Source organism: Talpa europaea (assembly GCF_964194135.1).
Source record: "Talpa europaea genome assembly, chromosome: 1".
NCBI classification, from domain to species: Eukaryota; Metazoa; Chordata; class Mammalia; order Eulipotyphla; family Talpidae; genus Talpa; species Talpa europaea.
In genome coordinates this window covers 122,739,800-122,758,514 of record NC_140073.1, presented here as the reverse complement: position 1 = coordinate 122,758,514, position 18,715 = coordinate 122,739,800, and the positions used below count along the sequence as shown (strand labels likewise).

At 35.0% G+C, this 18,715-nt stretch overlaps 1 protein-coding gene across 1 annotated transcript in view; it reads right to left on the bottom strand.

Annotated features, from left to right (window-relative positions):
* Positions 1 to 18,715, bottom strand: part of PMS1 (PMS1 homolog 1, mismatch repair system component) — a gene marked incomplete at its 3' end in the record, with an annotated part of 67,308 nt that overhangs the window by 7,779 nt on the left and 40,814 nt on the right. Inside the window, exons 5-9 of the mRNA XM_084240998.1 lie at positions 15,771 to 15,887; positions 8,319 to 8,441; positions 7,367 to 7,510; positions 6,299 to 7,191; positions 1,707 to 2,192 (exon numbers count right to left, since the gene is read on the bottom strand). Of these exons, the coding sequence (XP_084097124.1) occupies positions 1,707 to 2,192; positions 6,299 to 7,191; positions 7,367 to 7,510; positions 8,319 to 8,441; positions 15,771 to 15,887 (1,763 nt within the window). The remainder of the gene's footprint in view (positions 1 to 1,706; positions 2,193 to 6,298; positions 7,192 to 7,366; positions 7,511 to 8,318; positions 8,442 to 15,770; positions 15,888 to 18,715) is intronic.

Below are 18,715 nucleotides of genomic sequence, written 5' to 3'. Positions count from 1 at the left end.
ATTTTCAATTAAGCTCTGTTGCTGTTCACATTCAAATAAGAAAAAATTATTTTCAGGTTAACATGGGTACAAAATAATAGTTTTTCATGTATTTGTGTTTTAGTAACAGAAGATCACAAAGAAAAAAATATTTTTAAAAACTTATTAGCACAAAAAGATTATTGAGGTCTAACTTAAAGTTTACAAATACCCTTTAGTTAAAATTTCAGATAACCCTTGATCTTTTTAAGGGAAGAAGAAATAGTATACCACCAGATTTTGAGCTCTTTTAGTACATCCTAAGGATTTTTTTCCTTTGACAGTTTTCTAAATCAATTTTAAGACAATACTATGAAAGACACTGGATTTTTTTTTTTTTTTGAAAGACACTGGATTTTAATTAATCTGACCAGGGTTGGTTTAATTAAAAGACAGCTTTAACAAATGCCTTCTTGTGTTCTGGCTCTATTTTTTCCTTCTGGTGGAGGATCTTTAAAACAAAGGCTTTAATATATTTTATAAATGATTCTTGATTTATTCTTAGAATTTCTGAAAGTTATCTAATGATTTGTAGAGAATAAATTCTTATTAAAATTTAATTACAGGTTTTTATCTTTTGCTGTACACATGATCCTCTATACCCATGTCAGACTACAAAAGAAAAACATTAAGTATAAAAAAGGGAAATGTGAATAGTATTCATATTTACAGAAAATAATTTGTTCATGAAGGATATCAAAAAGAAATACCCCATGTAACAATCTATGATAAAAATAGTTCAGGCAACAATCATCAGTGGGTGAAAACATTAAATGGAAAGGGTGTGAGGGAACTTGAAGGTAGAGATAGGCTGTCATCAGCTGACTCAGTGATAAGATGAAACATGAAGTTTTACCAAAGCAGTTTTACCAAAAAGTAGAATCTAAATCTATGCTATCTTCCTGAGCTAATTTCCATTTGAGGAGAGGGAAAAACAAGTTACACAATACCTCAAGGAGGCACAGAGATGAATCAAGACAATGGAATGGTCAATGAAATAACTCAATGACAATAAAGAATACTGTGATATCAGAAGAGATTTAAGAGGCAAGGAAATGTAATGGTTGGGCCTTGTTTAAATGCAAATTAAATTAAAAATTTACAAAGTATTAAAAAGTTTAAGAAAATTGGGAAGAATGTCAATGAATGTGTCTGACAAAGACACATGGTAGGTAGAAAAATAGCCATTTTTGAGACAGATATGGTAAAAGATGTAGGAATAGAAACTGTCAAATACTTTAGGTAAAGGAAAGAAAATATGCATATACATATATATATATTAAAGTAGACAGCAAATGTAGTAAAAGCTTGACATTTGTTGATAAAGGTATTCACTATATAATTCCATTTTACTGTCTGTTTGAAATGTTAAAGTAGGATGCCTAATAAAGGAGAATTATGGCAACCTAATTCAAAATTTCTCTAGGGAAGTCATGAATGCACAGAAGGAAAATTGAACTTGATATTCAATAACTACAAAAGTAAACTATATATTCTAAAACTTATTTAAAAGCAATTCCACTGAAGATTAAAATCAAGTTTTAAGAAGTAAACCTAAAAAATAAATACTACTTTTTAAATAAATACTACTTTTTCCTACTAGGAAAAACATTCAACTTTTAACCTCAATTTCTAATCTCATATGGATTAATAAATATTGTTAGAGTAAAAAAGTTACTTTACTATACCTCTCTGTTAATATAATTGGTTGTTCCAGTGGCTCTGCAGGAAGCTGATGATTCTCAAGGAGTCTTTTAAATAGCAGGGCTTCTTCCACTCTATATGGGTTTAATAACATTACCTCTGATTGAGATGTGATTAGCCAACCATCGGGAAACCTGAGATTATGGATCAAACAAAATTCCTCCTTCTCTTCTAAGTCAAATTCTTTATGATTCCGCATTTTGTTTTTTAAGTTTTCCATTGAAAACGGGATCTGAACTATTTTAATGTTTTGGCTCTTTTTCTTTTCAATTTGGGATTGAAAGAGTTCATCAAGTTTTGACTGATTAGATAATGAGGTTTTCAACTTGTGCTTCTGTGCCAAGTTCCATGCACTGGTGGGTTTTATTTTTTTTCTGCCATCCTTTAATGTTATCTGTGACTCCTGTTCAATGGCTTTCTTAATTTGTTTATTGTATCGTTCCAAGTCTTTAGTAGCCCTCTCTTCATATCTATGAATAGAAATAAAATAGAACTAATGAGGTCATAATAAGAAATATATTAAGTGTCTGAAGTAAATTTTATAGAAAACAAAGAGTTGTCATCATAGACCTGATAATGAGGGAGTTTGTACTGGACCAACCCATGTACATATTACTATATATATAAACTCTGAACAAAATAAAGAAATCACCGATTTAAAATAAGTACTACAGAGCAACCAAAAGGAAGCAGAAACTGAAAGATTCATATTTATACAGTCTTTACCCAGAGGCAAGTCACCACCATTAAGGGAAAATAGCAAGAAAGCAATCTGAAACCTGGACTCTTTCAAGCCTAAGTCGTCAGAACATAGAGCTCCCTTCTTCTAAAACAACTGGAAATTGAGGGAGAAATTCCAGAAAACCCCATATGTGGGAGGCTAGAGGAAAACAACCTTTGAAAAGTTAAATGAGCTAAACAGAGATTTCCGTGGCTGCTCATTTAAAGGGAAATAAGAGTTTGGAATTTGAATTCCACATAATAAGATGACTTAGTAAACACTTTGTACTTTTAATTAAAACTGGAGGAAGGCAAAATTTTTTCATAGATGTAAGAAAAAAACTATAGCCAAGAACTAAGAAGAGGCCCTAGGACTAAGGGCAAAATTTAAGGTATCTCTCTAACAAAGTGTAAAACACAAGCTTCAGGTGATTTGTCAGTAAGGAATCAATAAATATAGAGTCAAATGCCATCACTGAAGCAATAAAACTGGAAAATATGAGTCATGCTCAAGAGAAAAACTGGTCAGTAGAAACCAATCTCAAGATGACCCAAGTGTTAGAATTTGACAAAAAACAACCCAACATTAAAAATTAAGTTTTTAATAAAAATTAAGAGCTTAAAGAAAAATTGAAAATGAGAGAAAAGAAGGAGAAATCTCAGCAGACTTGGAAATTATAAAAAGAAACAAAATAGAAATGAAAATGCTAGGACTGAATAAATATTTGAAATGAAAAATTCACTAGGTGGATTTAACAGCTGATTAGAGATGGAAAAATGAAGGGTCCTTAAGTTTAAGAAAAATGATAAAAATTACCCAATCTTAGTAACAGATTGGATATTAGAATCAAACTACTGAAAACCAAAGATAAAGCTGAAATTCTGAAAGCAGTCAAAAAAAAAAAAATTATGAGGGACAGGGGGTATAATCCCAAACACATTCTGAGGCCAACATTACTCTGATCCCAGAAACAAACACACACACACACACACACACACACACACACACACACACAACTACAGACCAATATCTCTGTCAACATAGATGTAAAAACCTTTAATAAGATCTTGGCAAATTGAATCCAGCCATACATTAAGATAATCACACATCATGACTAATTGGGATTTATTCCAGGGATGCAAGGTTGTTTTAATATACACAAAATCAATTTATCTTAACATCTTCAGAAAAATAAAAATTACATGATAATATCAATATACTGAAGAAAGCATTTCACAAGATTCAACACCATTTATGACAGAAACTCTTAATATATTAGAAAAAGGAACATATCTCAACAAAATAAAGATCACAAAGGACAAACCCACACCTAGCATCATACTCGATAAAAAAACTAAGTGTTTCTCAATAGAATATTACTCAGCAATCAAAAAAGATAAACACATGCAGTTTGCGGCAACATGGATGGAGCTAGAAGGGATCATGCTCAGTGAAATAAGTCAGAAAGAAAAAGAAAAATACCGGATGGTCTCACTCATAGCAGGAATTTAGAAAACCTAAAAAGGAACTAGGAAAAATACTAATTAATACAAAGTAAAAATCAAAATCAACAAGCAACTACAAACCAGAGACATAGTGGGGGGGGGGAAGGGAAGGGTGAGGAGAGGAAGGATTAGGGTCAAAATAAGGGGGGATGCAATTATATGGGGAATATAACCAAAACGAAAATGCATACATTGGGGCCTCCCCCGGTGGCGCAGCAGTTGAGAGCTGTGCTGCAGAGCTGCCTGCAGCCTCTGCAGCACCGGTTTGATCCCCGGCCGCCGGGGAGGGTCCCACATGGCGAGCAGACCTTTCCTGCCGTCCGCTGCTCCCTCAGCAGTGTATTTCATCGGTCTGCCTGTTCTGTTCCCCGCTCTGGCTCTGGTAAATCCTCTCACCCTCCCACACTTCTGACTGTACCCAGTGCTTGTATAAATAAATAAATAAATCTTTTAAAAAAATGTTTAATTAAAAAAAAGAAAATGCATACATTGTGCAAAAATGAAAAATGATGTAAGCATTATATAAAATAAAATATTAAAAAAAACCCACTAAATGTTTCCCCTAAAGATCAGGAAAAAGACAAGGATGTCCACTCTCACTGCTACTGTTCAAAATAGCATTGGAAGTTTTAGACAGAGCAATTAGGCAAGAAAAAGAAAAGGAAACCAAATTGGAAAAGAAGTAGTAAAACAATCATTTTTCAGATATGATAACAATCACAGAAAATCTTAGAGTCCACCAAAAAACTAGTAGAAATAATAAAGGTTAAAAGGGATATAAAATTAATGTACAACTATCTATTTCTATATGCAAATGAACTAGACAAAAGGGAAATTAAGGAAACAATCCTATTTATAAATGCACCAAATAGGATGAAATACATGGGAGTAAACACTAGATATTGTTAAAGGAAATAAGACACAAAGAAATGGAAAAATATCCTGTGTTTATAGATTTAAAGAGTATACACTGTTAAAATACCCATATACCTAAAGTAATTTATAAATCAATGCAATCAAAATCCCAAGGATTTTTTTTTTTTTTTTTTTTTTTGCGGGACCCTCGCTGGTGGCTGGGGATCGAACTGGCGCTGCAGAGGCTGCAGGCAGCCTCGCAACCCAGCGCTCAACCACTGCGCCACCAGGGGAGGCCCCAAGGATATTTTTCAAGGAAATAATTCTAAATTTGTATGGAGCCACTTAAGACCCCAAGCAGTCAAAGTGATCCTGAGAGAAAAGATGGAAAATGGAGGTATTACACTCCCAGAATTCAAACTATACTATTGGAGCAGTATTCAAACAATACGCTACTGGTACAAAATCAGAAACACAGACCAATGGAATAGAATTGAGGGCCTATAATTAAAATCACACATATATGGACAGTTACTTTTTTTTTTAAAAAAGATTTATTTATTTATGCATACAAGATCTGAGGTACAGGCCAGAGATACAGGGGGTGAGAGGATCCACCAGAGACAGACTGCATAGGTGAACATAAAATAAAAAGGAAATAGAAGAAAGTAGTTTTAAGTTAACAAGAATGGAAAATATTGGGCCTCCCTGGTGGTGCAAGAGGTTAAGAATAGCACTATGAAGCTATCTGCAGCCTTTGTAGCAGGAGTTCAATCCCCAGCCAGCCAGGAAGCAACCCACATGGCGCAGCAGACCTCTCCTGCCTGGCCAGCTGCTCCCTTCAGCAGTGTATTTCAGTAGATCTGCCTGTTCTGTTCCCCGCTCTGTCTCTGGTGAATCCTCTCACCTTCCTGCACCTCTGGTCTGTACTCCGGTTCTTGTATGCATAAATAAATAAATCTTAAAAAAAAAAAAAAAAGAACGGGGCCTCCCCAGTGGCGCAGCGGGTTGAGCTCAGCGCTGTGAAGCTGTCTACAGCTTCTGCAGTGTGGTTGATCCCAGAGGGCCAGGGAGATTCGCACATGGCATGGCAGACCTGTCCTGTCCTGGCTGCTGCTCTCCTCACCAGTGTATTTTGGTCGTCTGCCTGTTCTGCTCCCCGCTCTGTCTTTGGTGAATCCTCTCACCCTCCCGCGCCTCTGGCCTGTACCCCAGCTCTTGTATAAAAATAAATCTTTAAAAAAAAATGGAAAATGTTTAAAAACTTAATAAATCAGAAAGCAATTAAGGCTTGTACCAAAATAAAAAACAGCACTAAAAACTTCTAAATTTACAAAAAAGGTGATACCAGAAAAGTTACTAGCCAAGTTAAAAGGCATATTCCAATCTGCTTTTCCATAAATAACTTTTTAAGGTTTTTTTTTTATGACACAGTGAGTCATATAGAATGGAAATATCTGAACATTCAGGTCATATGCTAGCTCTGGAAACTTACTTCAGTTTTTCCTCTTCACTCAATGTCTTCCACAGTTCTTCAATCTGTACTGTTGCATCCTCCAAAGTGCTCTTAGAGTTTTCTGTGAGAAACTGAGCTCGATGATCTTGAACAAAAAGGGCACTTGCTGACATAGGCTTCTTTATTACTCGATTGCTAATTAAATCATAAGCGGTAAGCTGTCCAGATTTATTATCTACCACATTCGATTTTTTGTTACAAGAACCTTCACTGAGGTTTTTTTGCTCAGGGCTTGGACGAGGATGATTATTACTACTTACTTTACTTGTTGAACTTTCTTGAGGCACTAAAATTTTGACAGGTTCAATGTTTTCTCCTGCTGAATTAAGTACATTTCCCCTGCTCCAGTCATCTGCACAAATTTCCAAAGACTTCTCAGGAACTGGTTCTTCCTTATTTTTCCCACTCTGATCTATAGGGCTTTTATTGACATTTTCTGATAGGGCATGCTTAACAGAACTTACAAAACAAGTTTCACTATTGTCCTTCTGGACTTCCTCACATGATAAATTATCCATTGGGGTTTCTTGAAGTGTATTTTTAGTGTTCATATCAATGCTAGAAAGTTCATGACTGAAATGATCGTCATAATGGTCATCAACCCTTATCTGATTATTTAAACAAGAATTAGTGCTGCTTCCAGATTCATCATTATATATAGCATTTTGGAAAGAAAAGGTTGAAGTATCAACATTTGGGTAATTATTTCCAGATGATTCCATCTTATTTAACAGCACATCTGTTTCTGCTATGTTACTAACAATCATGTCAGCTGAGGAAACATCTGTTTTATTATTCTCGTTAGAATTTGTACCAGGTTGTGATCCATAACAAGTCGTCATCAGATTTTCAAGAGCAATTAAAACAGATTCCTAAAAATACAAGTTAACAAATATTAGGCGAAATTATGGGGGAAAAAAAGACAGAATTTGAAATAGTAAAACCAAAAATATAAACAAGTAAATCTCCCTTTGATACATGAAAATGGCTAGGACTCTAGAAGTTTGTAAATAGCATAAATACAAAAAATTATATGAAAAAGGTTACCTTATTCTGTAACAATACTTGACTTTTATCTGGTGTTAAATTTACATCCACATCAGCTGTAGGAACATTAATTTTCAAAAAGAAAATGGGATACAAACGAGTAGATTCCTTTAGGCATTTCAGATTGTAATGATGTCGGATTAACTATAGAAGATATGTAATGAATAAAAGATAAAAACACCATGTAAATACAGTCAGTATTGTCATCCTTAAAATACCACCAAAAGGAGCACATTCAACTGTGACACTGAGGGGATGCAGCTGCATATTTAGAAAAAAGTATTTAAAGAGTAATATCCATCCAGAAACCTTAAATCTAAGGAAGCATAGGCATTCAAGCTGGAAGGGATTATGTTAGCTGTAATTAATCAGAAGGAAAGATAAATACTGGATGGCCTCACTTGTATGTGGAATATAGGGAAACTAAACAAAAGGTCAAGAAAAAGTCAAAACTAACAAGCTGACCATAGAACTGAGGAGGGGGTGGTAGTAGGGACAAACCAGGGGAAGGATGAACACAAGGGAATATGGTGATGGTTCACAGGTGATACAGTGGTGGGAGAATTCTGGGGACTACAATGATGTAAGAAAAAAAATTTAATTAATAAAAATTTTTTCAAAAAAAAAAAAAAAGTACAAATATCCAATCTAATGCTGGCTTCATAATACTGGCTATACAGTTTAAAAAACTCATTAAAATATGTTTCCTCACTTTAAATAAAAATAATAATTCATCACAGAGTTGTTGTGAAAAGTCAATGAAACATATGTAAGGTACTTAGCACAATGTTTAGAGAATATTACTGTATTTCATTCTTCCCTTTCCCTTATTTTAGAGCAAATTCTTAGAATTAGTACTTCTGACAAGCTGACAAATGACAAAGTCAAGTTCTATTTTTGATCCAAGTGTTTTTTTTTTCCAAAATATACTCTAAAATATAAGATAGATTACCTTTAGAATGTCTTTCTGGTGTACTGGTCGACTGTTTATAAAGATGAAACTCTTTTCTGGGGTTGAAAGACTTGTAAAAGAGTGATCTGCATCATATTTTGGAAGAAATCCACTTAGATAAATCTGTAATTGTAATAATTACAAAATTAATATGCAATGTCAGCAATAAATGTGCTTTTCTAGGTCTGGCCACATACACTGAAAGGTACAAAAAAAAAGGTATAAAAAATAGGGCCTTCCTGGTGGCACAATGGTTGAGCACTGGGTTGCGAAGCTGCCCACAGTCTCTGCAGCGCCGGTTCAATCCCCCGTCACCAGAAGAGGGTCCCACATGGCGCAAAAGACCTCTCCTGCCGCCTGCTGCTCCCCTCAGCAGTGCACTTCGTCGTTCTGCTCTCTGCTCTGGCTCTGGTGAATTCTCTCATCCTCCCACGCTTCTGACTGTATCCAGTACTTGTATAAATAAATAAATAAAATCTTTTTTTTAAAAAAAAGGTATAAAAAATAAACAAATGGATCTTTATCTTAAGGTCTAAAGAGCTATGTACTTCCTAATAATCATGTCTTTAGTATAACCTTAAAAAATATACTGATGCATGTTAAACGAGGAGTTTCTACTTTTCATTCTATTTTGCAACTCTTTTAAGGAAAAACTGGCATTCATAAAAGTGTCATGAATGTGAATGTATTTTACCATCACAGGACATGACAGCATAAGTACTACTCTACTCAGCCCTATCTTCATCTTTAAGAAATTTTTTTGTCCTTATACTGTATGACTTCTCTCTGGTTTTTTGTCCTTTTCTCTTTATCTACCTTTTCCTATAAAGGACTGGCTGTTTTCATTTAGGCTATGAAGTAAGTATGACTGGGTTTTCATTTCTTAGTTAAAAAATATCTCATACTTTGTCACTGATTTATAGTGTTGTGCTTTTGTTTAGAGAACTTTTCTAGAAAACAATTATTTATATGCTCTCCTTCTCTGCAAGTATGTAAAAATTAAGGAGATGTAAAAATAAATGATCTCAGAAAAAATGACCAGAATGAAGAGAGATTAAGGGATATAAGGGCAAGAAAATGCTTCTAATTTAACCAATAAAGATAATACAGAGAACAGTTAGGAATATAGAATAAAGCAACAATAACAAGATTTAACTTGTCTACTTCTGGTTTCATTAGCTATATAATCTTGGTCAAGAAATTTAAAATACAGGCCTATAAACTCTTATCTGAAACAACTGGAAACAGATGTGTTATTAACTACTCCTACTAGTAAAATTTCACCTTAAGTTTAGGAAAGCAAGAGACTCACTTGGGGTGCTATTTTTAGTTAAGCTTTGAAACCATTAGCCTCCTTACCAACTTAGCCTGTATATTGCCACCTATGTCTATGACTATCCCGGCCCTTGGAAATAAGTGTTTAAGGCAATGCATTAGCAATTTTAGAACACTAAGTGCATTACTGTCACAGTGCCAAATTGTGGCAATTAAAAAAATAAATTAATAAAGCTGGATAATACATTACAAAATGATACTGCTTAATTAACTGTAAAACCTCACAGTATTTATAAATGGTTACATAATTTACCAGGTAACATGAGACTCTTCTTAAAACACCTGCTGAAGCATCAGAGAGAGTTTGTTTAGTCTCTAAAAGACTAATCAGGCTTGTGGATTAAAAAAATAAAATAAAATAACAGCAAAAACAAAACAAAACAAAAACTGCCTTGAATAGGTAAGAATAAAAAATAGAATGAAGAATCAAGTGGAATTATTGCTAGTGTTTTCCTTTCACACCACCTTGATTGGCTACTGAGATAGTTCTTAGGATACTAACAAACTCTCAGTTATATGGAAAAATAAAATCAAGCAGTAAAGCCCTACAAAATACTATAAAAAGTGAGGATCAGGCTAGTTCATGAAAAAGGAATGCCTGTAAGTGTTCAAACCAATGCAACAAAATAAAACATTAAATGGACCTTACACGATTCTGTACCCAAGTATTCTTCAACATAGTGATAGAGAGGAAGCAGAAAGATCAAAAGAGAAGGCTAAAAGAGGTTCATGCTTCCCAAAGGAAAGAGTTGCCATTGGTGTCAGAGTCAAATCAGAGAAGGTCTGAAAGTCCACTGGAGATGGTCACTGGGGTATAAACTAGATTATAGCGGATAAGATGAATGGAAGGAGAGAGAAGAGCTCATAGTTGAGCTGTCAGAGGAGAAGTATATTTTATATTTTATCTTTGATTTTTGTTTTACTATTTATGTTGAAGAATACCATAGCCTGATTTGCTGGTTTCTCCCCTTCTTACCCCTTCTAAGGATAACAGTCCCCTGAGTTCCATTATCAGGTACTTTTTTCCTTGTTCTCTACTCTTACTGATTAATGTCATTCACATATACATACACCAGAGATGCTAAGATACACGTCAACAGCTATTTCTTTTATTCCCAAATACTACCTTCGACTAGCTGTAGCAAAAATTTTCTCGAACTCATTACATTCAAAACTTTATAAAATATTCCATACTTCCATTCTGTTGTCCCACTGGCTCATCTTATATTCGTTTACCATAATAAGAGTTCTGTCACCTCCCAACCTCCCATATTTCCCATCTCCTCTCTTCCCCCCAGATTCTGTTAAAATAACCCTGCCTGGTGTAACATTAGTCTTTCTCCTCTTTCAGTAGACCTCTGTAACACTGTGGAGTTATGTTTCTAAAGTAGTAATTTAAGCACTTCTGGTCTGGACAGTGGAATAGTTCATTAGGAAATTTCCTTCTCTCCCATCTCAACTGTAAATGCATAATACTGATAGATAAAATAAATTTTTACAAAATTTTCAAAAGACCTAAAAATTTAAAAATAAGACAAAATGTGGTGGAGGGTTACTAATTGATGGTGGGTATCATACATTTGAAGAAGTGTTGTATTCTAAAAACACAGTGTTATAAACAAATGCAACATCAAAAAAAAAATAGAGAAAAAAAGATAATACGGATACCAAACACAACATGGAGTGATGGCAAAAATCAAAAGCCTTATGTGCTCTAGGATCAGAAAACAGCTATGTCAGAAAAGAACTTTTAACTATGTGTGGTAATGAATGTTAACTAGATGACTATGGTAATCATTTCACAATACATACATATATAAAATCATGTCGCACATTTGAAATTAATGTCAATTGTATCTCAAAAAGGAAGGAAGGAAGGAATCAGCTGTGTCAGTTAGAGATTAAATTCTTATTTTAAATGGGGAAAGAAGACACCCCACGCAAAGGAGAGAATCGAAATCAATTTTTCCATTTGAAATGGGCAGCTGAAATGCCCTCCCCACCCCTTGCCTTCAAAAACAAATGTTTAAAAATACTATGTCCAATGTTTGGAGCTGCATACTAGAGTCACAAGAAAGAGCACAGACAATTCCAAAACCAAGAACAAGGCTAAGCCAAACTGGCTAGGATAAGTCTGTAAAATCTTGTCATTATGAAAAGCATGAACTACTAATATGAATACCTGGTACTGAACTGGGGCTGGGAGTGGGGTAGTTTCTGCCAATGTAGGCAGAGGGAGAAGGTGGGGAAGGGAAAAACAAAACAATTAAAAAAAAAAAAAACCTGCATTCAAGATGATTTTGCAAATTAAAATTCCAAAGAATATAAATTGCACAGAATAAAAGAATAATCATTTCTGTCAAGAAAGTAGAAATGGCAGGGCAACTATGAAAAGGACTTTGAAATTAGTATGTATACTATGCTTTTAATAAAGTAATGAAAAATAATATTAAAAAAGTACCCAGAATATAAAGAAATAAAAACTAGTAGCTATAAATCAAACTTAGAATAGAAAAATGAATACATTCTGAATCCTAGAAATAAAATACAGTTTTGAGAATAAAAATCAGGCAATTCTGACTTCATCTAGAACTTAGCATGGAATAATGTAGAGTAAAAATAAGAGAAGATAGGAGCCTCCCTGATGGCACAAGGGTTAAGACGCAACCTTCGAAGCAATCCACAGCCACTGCAGCAGGAGTACGATTCCCGGACAGCCACAGAGCAACCCACATGACGCAGCAGACCTCTCCTGACTCACCCACTGCTCCCCTCAGCAGTGCACTTTGGTCAATGTGCCTGTTCTGTTCCCCACCCTGTCTCTGGTGAATCCTCTCACCCCCCACACCTCTGGCCTGTACCCCAGCTCTTATATGCATTAATAAATAAATCTTTAAAAAAAATAAGAGAAGATAAATGGTAAAACAAACAAACAACAAAAAATACAAAGAGAAAACCTTGAGGAACTCCATAAAGCCAGAAGCCTCCTAAAAACCTCAATGGGAAACAGCAGAGGTAGAACCACAATCCATAATTAGGAGATTTTTCCCTCATGAAATCCCTGTAGAAAAGAAAAGGGCCCTCAACATTATGGACAGAACTATACAAAGATTCTCTACACTTAGGGTTCCCAATGGTCTATCCATCTGTCATCACAATCCAGTCCTGAAGCCTAAGTTTCACAAAATGAAGTTATGACAGTTTCACAAATTGATAGAAGCAGAGTGAGAGGCCAAGCAGTAGCAGTTGGCAAACAACCCAAGATTGTTTTTGGTGAGAAATAAGAAGGGGCCAAAGAAACTCCAATATAGAACAACTCTCCTTTACTAATCTAGAAAATGCAGAGCGGTGATGGGTACAGCTGGTGGCAACATAAATACAATACTCATTTAGGTCATCTGCGCTTATGAAAAGGGATCTGGTTAAATGATCACTTCATCAGAGAGACATTTAAAAGTTTATCATTCTGACATTCAGCCTATGAATTGGAACTACTCAGCAACACATTGTGCAAATTCCCCAATTCCTCCTTGCCAAAATAACCACATGAACATAATACAAATATCTGTAATTACCTGCAGCCTAGACATTAACTCTTTAATCTAAAGACAGATAATATAATACATATCGCAATACAGGTCAGAGAAAGACATTCTCAATGGTAGGACTGATTCTGTGACAATGTAATCCACATGGGATCATAGCTGACCAGGTCTAAATTAGTGCTTCTCATAACTAAGAATATTCTTGAGGACTTTGTTAAAATGCAGATTCTTTTTTAGTACTGTTTTATCTGGAATGAGGCCTGAAATTATTTATTTCTAACAAGTTTCTCTGTGATGCTAATCTGCTAGTCTTCAGACCAAGCTATGACAGCTAGAACCTTACAAGCAAGAGACCACAGATATCAAGTCTGTATCTTCTGGCACAAGGATTCTGGGTTACCAGTGCAGGCAACAAAGTTCCATGAAGCCACAGGTGTTGCAGAGGAATTTAGACAGCACCTGTAATACCTTAAGTCAGTCAATATAACCAATTTATGGTGGCAATGGGGTATGTCAAAACTACTAAACAACTAGTAAGGGAGCTCTGAAAATCAGCTGCCCAAAGGCTGGTCTGAATTGTTCCTCAGGCAGAGAGATGTTAACAATTAATAACTCAATACTGCAGAGAGAACAGGAAGGGAACTAGTAGCAGAAAAATTACTTCAACAAATTATGAAAAAGAACAAAGAAGCCAACTGTCCACCAGAACAGAGAGCCTTCAGGTTTAAAGTAACAAACAAACAAGAACAACAAAGGGACTCTTTTATAAAACAGAAAAAAGGATAATCTATTATGAATCAATTCAATTAATTTAATTTTCCACTAGAAATAAAAAATAGAGAAAGGAGGGAAGGGAGAAAAAAGAAATAAATTTCCTGAGAAGAACTGGGGCAATGAGTATGGGATCAATATACACAGTAAACCCTATCCCACAACAGCACTTGTTCCCACAGACTCTGAAATGGATCAGAATCTTGATTCCTCAACATTCAAGTACAGCCTGACTGTCAATAAGACAGCCACAAACACTGAGTTTCCAATTAGACTTCCTATTCATTAAAAAAACAAAACAAAAACAAAAACAGTGGGAATGAGAGGAAATTGAAAATAATCAGGATGCAAGCAAAACTGATCTCCTAAGTAAAAGATAACTTAAAATAGACACGAAAATTTAGCATCTTCAGGGAGTCAAGATTTATTTCAATGAAAAACCAGTAAAATTGAAAACTTCAGGAGTAAAAGATAAAATCAGATTTCTGAAAGCTTATAGAAAAATAAAAGAGGGAAAACAGGGACTAATAAGAGGAGGTTAAATAAGAAGGCATTTGACTAAACAATGGAGAAATTTTCAAAGTGATGATAGATGGAAGTACATAATCCAGAACTGAAAACAACTGAGTTTTCAGACTCAAAGGATTCACACTAAGTGCTCAGCATAAGTAAATGCATAATAAAAGACAGACCTGTAAAACTTAAAAATAAAGTTAAAGGAAAGCTCCCAAGCAAAGAAAAATAGGACAAATTCTGAGCAACTGAATAAGAAAGAATAAGAAAGGAGATTAAGAACAAGAATAAGGAGAATAAGAAAGGCTAGTCCATTGAACTAGATTGATAAGAAATATTCTCTTATGTATGGCAGAGACATAACAATGGATTCTTGGAGAGGAAATGTAATTCAAGCATGATACTTGGGTTTACATCAAAGATTACTCAGTTATAATAATATATACTCCATGTAAGTTTTTTTTTTTTTAAAAGATTTATTTATTTATTTTATACAAGCACTGGGTACAGTCAGAAGCGCAGGAGGGTGAGAGAATTCACCAGAGTCAGAGCGGAGAATAGAGCAGGCAGACTGACGAAGTACACTGCTGAGGGGAGCAGCGGGCGGCAGGAGAGGTCTGCGCACCATGTGGGACCCTCCTCCGGTGGCCGGGGAGCAGCCGGGGATCGAACCGGCGCTGCAGAGGCTGCGGGCAGCTTCGCAACCCAGCGCTCAACCGCTGCGCCACCAGGGAGGCCTTACTCCATGTAAGTTTTAACATTTAGAATCAATCTTCAAACAAAAGATGGAAGACATATAAAATGTTTACTCTTGAACAAAATAGATTAAGCTTGATAACATAAAAGTAGAGCTGACAAGATTGAGAAAGGAAAGGGTAAGTAAAAGTGGAAGTGTTAAAGACTTTATTCAGCAATATAGGGACTCAAGTCCAGTTTGAAGTTCATAGATCAGGAAAAGGAAGGTAGAGTATATATTTCAGATGGGAAAGGGAAAACAAAGAGAGTTCAACTCTTTTTCTTTCATATTGGAATGTAAAGAGATGAGATTCTAAGCTGAACATCATTTAAAAAGATTAATATAGGCCAATTACTGAAAATTAAAAGCAACAAAAGACAAAAACAGCAAAGCGGTTTAATATATAAGTTCTATGTTCATTTTTCTTTTTATCCTCACACATATATGTGATAAAAAGAAAAACCTGTTGCTACCCGAACTCCCTAAAAAGGAAATAGTTTAATAGTTTCAGTGGTAAATTGGGATTATTGAAGAACATTGTTACTTCTATACCTGAGACTCTTCAGCGTGGTACTGAAAGGATTCCATATTGCCCATCACTGCAGTTCCCAGAACAGACATGAGAGCCATCTTATGATCTGATACTTTACTTTTCTGCCAAATAACTGCCTAAGGACAAAATGACAAAGACAACTTTTAACACAATTTAAATTCACTAAAATCAAGTGATTAAAACATTTATTTTTATATTTAGCATTAGTTTCTAGCTTATATTTTCACTATCATTTAGAAGAGATGACTGAGCTAAAACTCTAAAAGAACCCTCCTTCTAAATTTTAGAAGCTGTCTATGTGGTAATGTACAACCTATTTAACTTCCCTTGACCTCAGTTTCTCCTCTCCACAAGATGACTTAGAATATTTATCTCCAACTGTTGTTGGAAGATGAAAATATATAATGTAGGCAAACATGTAGGCCAAAGCATGGTGTGAAAGTTTCATTAAATATTAATTCTAATCCTTCATGTCAGTGTGTACACATCAGAGTGTATTTTTAAAAAGTGTTACTCCAAGTAAGGTATTACTTATTTTTTTTAACTTTATTTTTTGTGTAGAACTGGGGTGTAGGCCAGAGGTACCGGAATAGGAGGAAGGAGTTGCTGAAATACACTGCTAAGGGGAGCAGCTGGAGAGACAGGAGAGGTCTGCTGTGCAATGTGGGTTAGCTTCCTTGCTGAGGATTGCAGTAGTGCTGAGATCCACCTGTTCTGCGCCCCACTCTGGCTCTGGTGAATCCTCTCACCCCTTACATCTCTGGCCCACACCCTAATTCTTTTACACAAAAATAAAAAATAAAAATTATAAAAAAAGGAACAGTTAAAAAAACAAACAAAAAATAGTTGAGCTGTAAAACTTACTCACTAAAAAGTTCTTTTTCCCAGGTCAAGCTATCTGATACTGACACACATACATATTAGAAAAATAAATACATAAAATAGTTAAGAAAATATTTCCATAAAAACTAATGTTTTAAAATTTCTGCACTGAAATCAGCCATATAGCCTGTGATACATCTAATGTAAACATTACATTGTTAATTTAGTTTATACTGAGTGATGTCTCAGGTGATGCCTAAGATATGAATCTTAGCTGTTGATCAAGGCAAAGATGTTATTTTAGGGCCTCCCTGGTGGCGCAGGGAGTTGAAACGCAACCTATAAGGCTGTCTGCAGCCTCTGCAGCACGAGTTTGATCCCCGGTGGGGGAGCTGCCCACATGGTGCAGCAGACATCTCCTGGCTTGCCTGCTGCTCCCCTCAGCAATGTATTTCAGTCAATCTGCCTGTTCTGTCCCCCACTCTGACTCTGGTGAGTCCTCTCACCCCCCACACCTCTGGTCTTCACCCCAGTTCTTGTGTGTATAGATGGATAGATCTTAAAAAAAAAAAATGCTATTTTACTATCTGACCTATCTGACTATTAAAGAACTAGTAGACAGAATTGTAAAAAAAATCACTTGAGGAAATGGATTGTAGAAAAGCGAAACATGAGGACTGTAGAATATGGGGGACATGATTTAAAAGTAAATATTACTAGTAATTCTGGATAATTATTCACACTAACTAATAATGACATCAGGTCAAGGAGGTTAATTTAATTCAGGAGCATCTAAAATAGGTAAGTTGAGGCAGCCCTCCTCCTTGCCTGCCTGTGACTATGCATGTGTTTCTTTTTTTTTTCTTTTTTCTTTCCCTAATAAACTTGTTCTTTTAAAACATAAAATAAGCGAAAACAATTGGTCCAGCAATTAATAAAAAGGCCTGCCAGCAAGTTAAATCTTCACTATTATTCAGGCAATTAAGATTCATTTTCAAAAATTTTAATTACTAAAAATAAAGCAATAAACTGGTAATTAAAAATGAAGGATCTAGAAGAAACTCAATTTCTAAATACTATATTTTCTATAACGAAGTGTTTAGTTTGATTTCCCCACCATTTCATCAACCCTCTATTATTTCTTAAAAGAGATTTTCTCTGCACTTCCTAAAGTATTATATATTTTGTCTTTAGGCTGAAAGTTTAACATGAGCTAAAAATACATGCACAAACCCCCATATATTGTCTATCTAGGTCACACAAAGTTGGAGCATCTGGATGTGCCAAGTAAGAATCTGATTCTTGTCAGTATGATGACAGTGCAAAAACACCTCCATCAAAAATATATTATTACATTCACACCATGTAATTGATTGACGTTAGCCAAGTATATTTTGCCACTGTTGCAACTTCACTGACCTATAGTATTTGAAGTTAGAGGAGAGTACTCAGTATTTTATTATTAAATCTCAATTGTGAAGGCAGTTTGTGAAAGTAGGGAAAAGAAGGTGGCACAGAGGTGATGGGCAAGTAACTAAAAAAAATGCAGTGCCATTAAGGCTAGCTGAGTAAAGGCATGAAATGAATATGAAATATGAAATAAAATGTGGAATATAAATATGAAATAAAAATTAACCATATTGGTTTAGTACAATGAAACTTTTGATGCAAATTGGATGCACAAGTATACCAAGAAGTTCACATTTGAATTTCTTAAACGTCATGTTTTAACTTCTTCAGATCTTATAAGTTAATATAACTGGATCTGCATTTACAGCTATCTTCTCCTAGATAAATATATGAACAGAAAAGAGAGATTTGGGATTTGGGGTGGTAGCTAGATCTGAGTCAGAGATCAGGAGAGAGTAACAGAATGAAGATAAATATTTAGTAGTCCTCAATGTAAAAATGTTATCTAAAGTCAGGAAACTGAATAAATATAGTAAGAATATAAAAAACTAGATAAAGGTAAATGAGATTTCATCTGTTCAGAGCAAGTAAGAAATTTTATATGGGGGTAAGACCTATTTTCACACACTGAATATCTCAGCATCAGCTTCAACCTAATCAAGATATTTGTTAAATATCCACAATAAGATCCACATCAAAACACACCCACCAT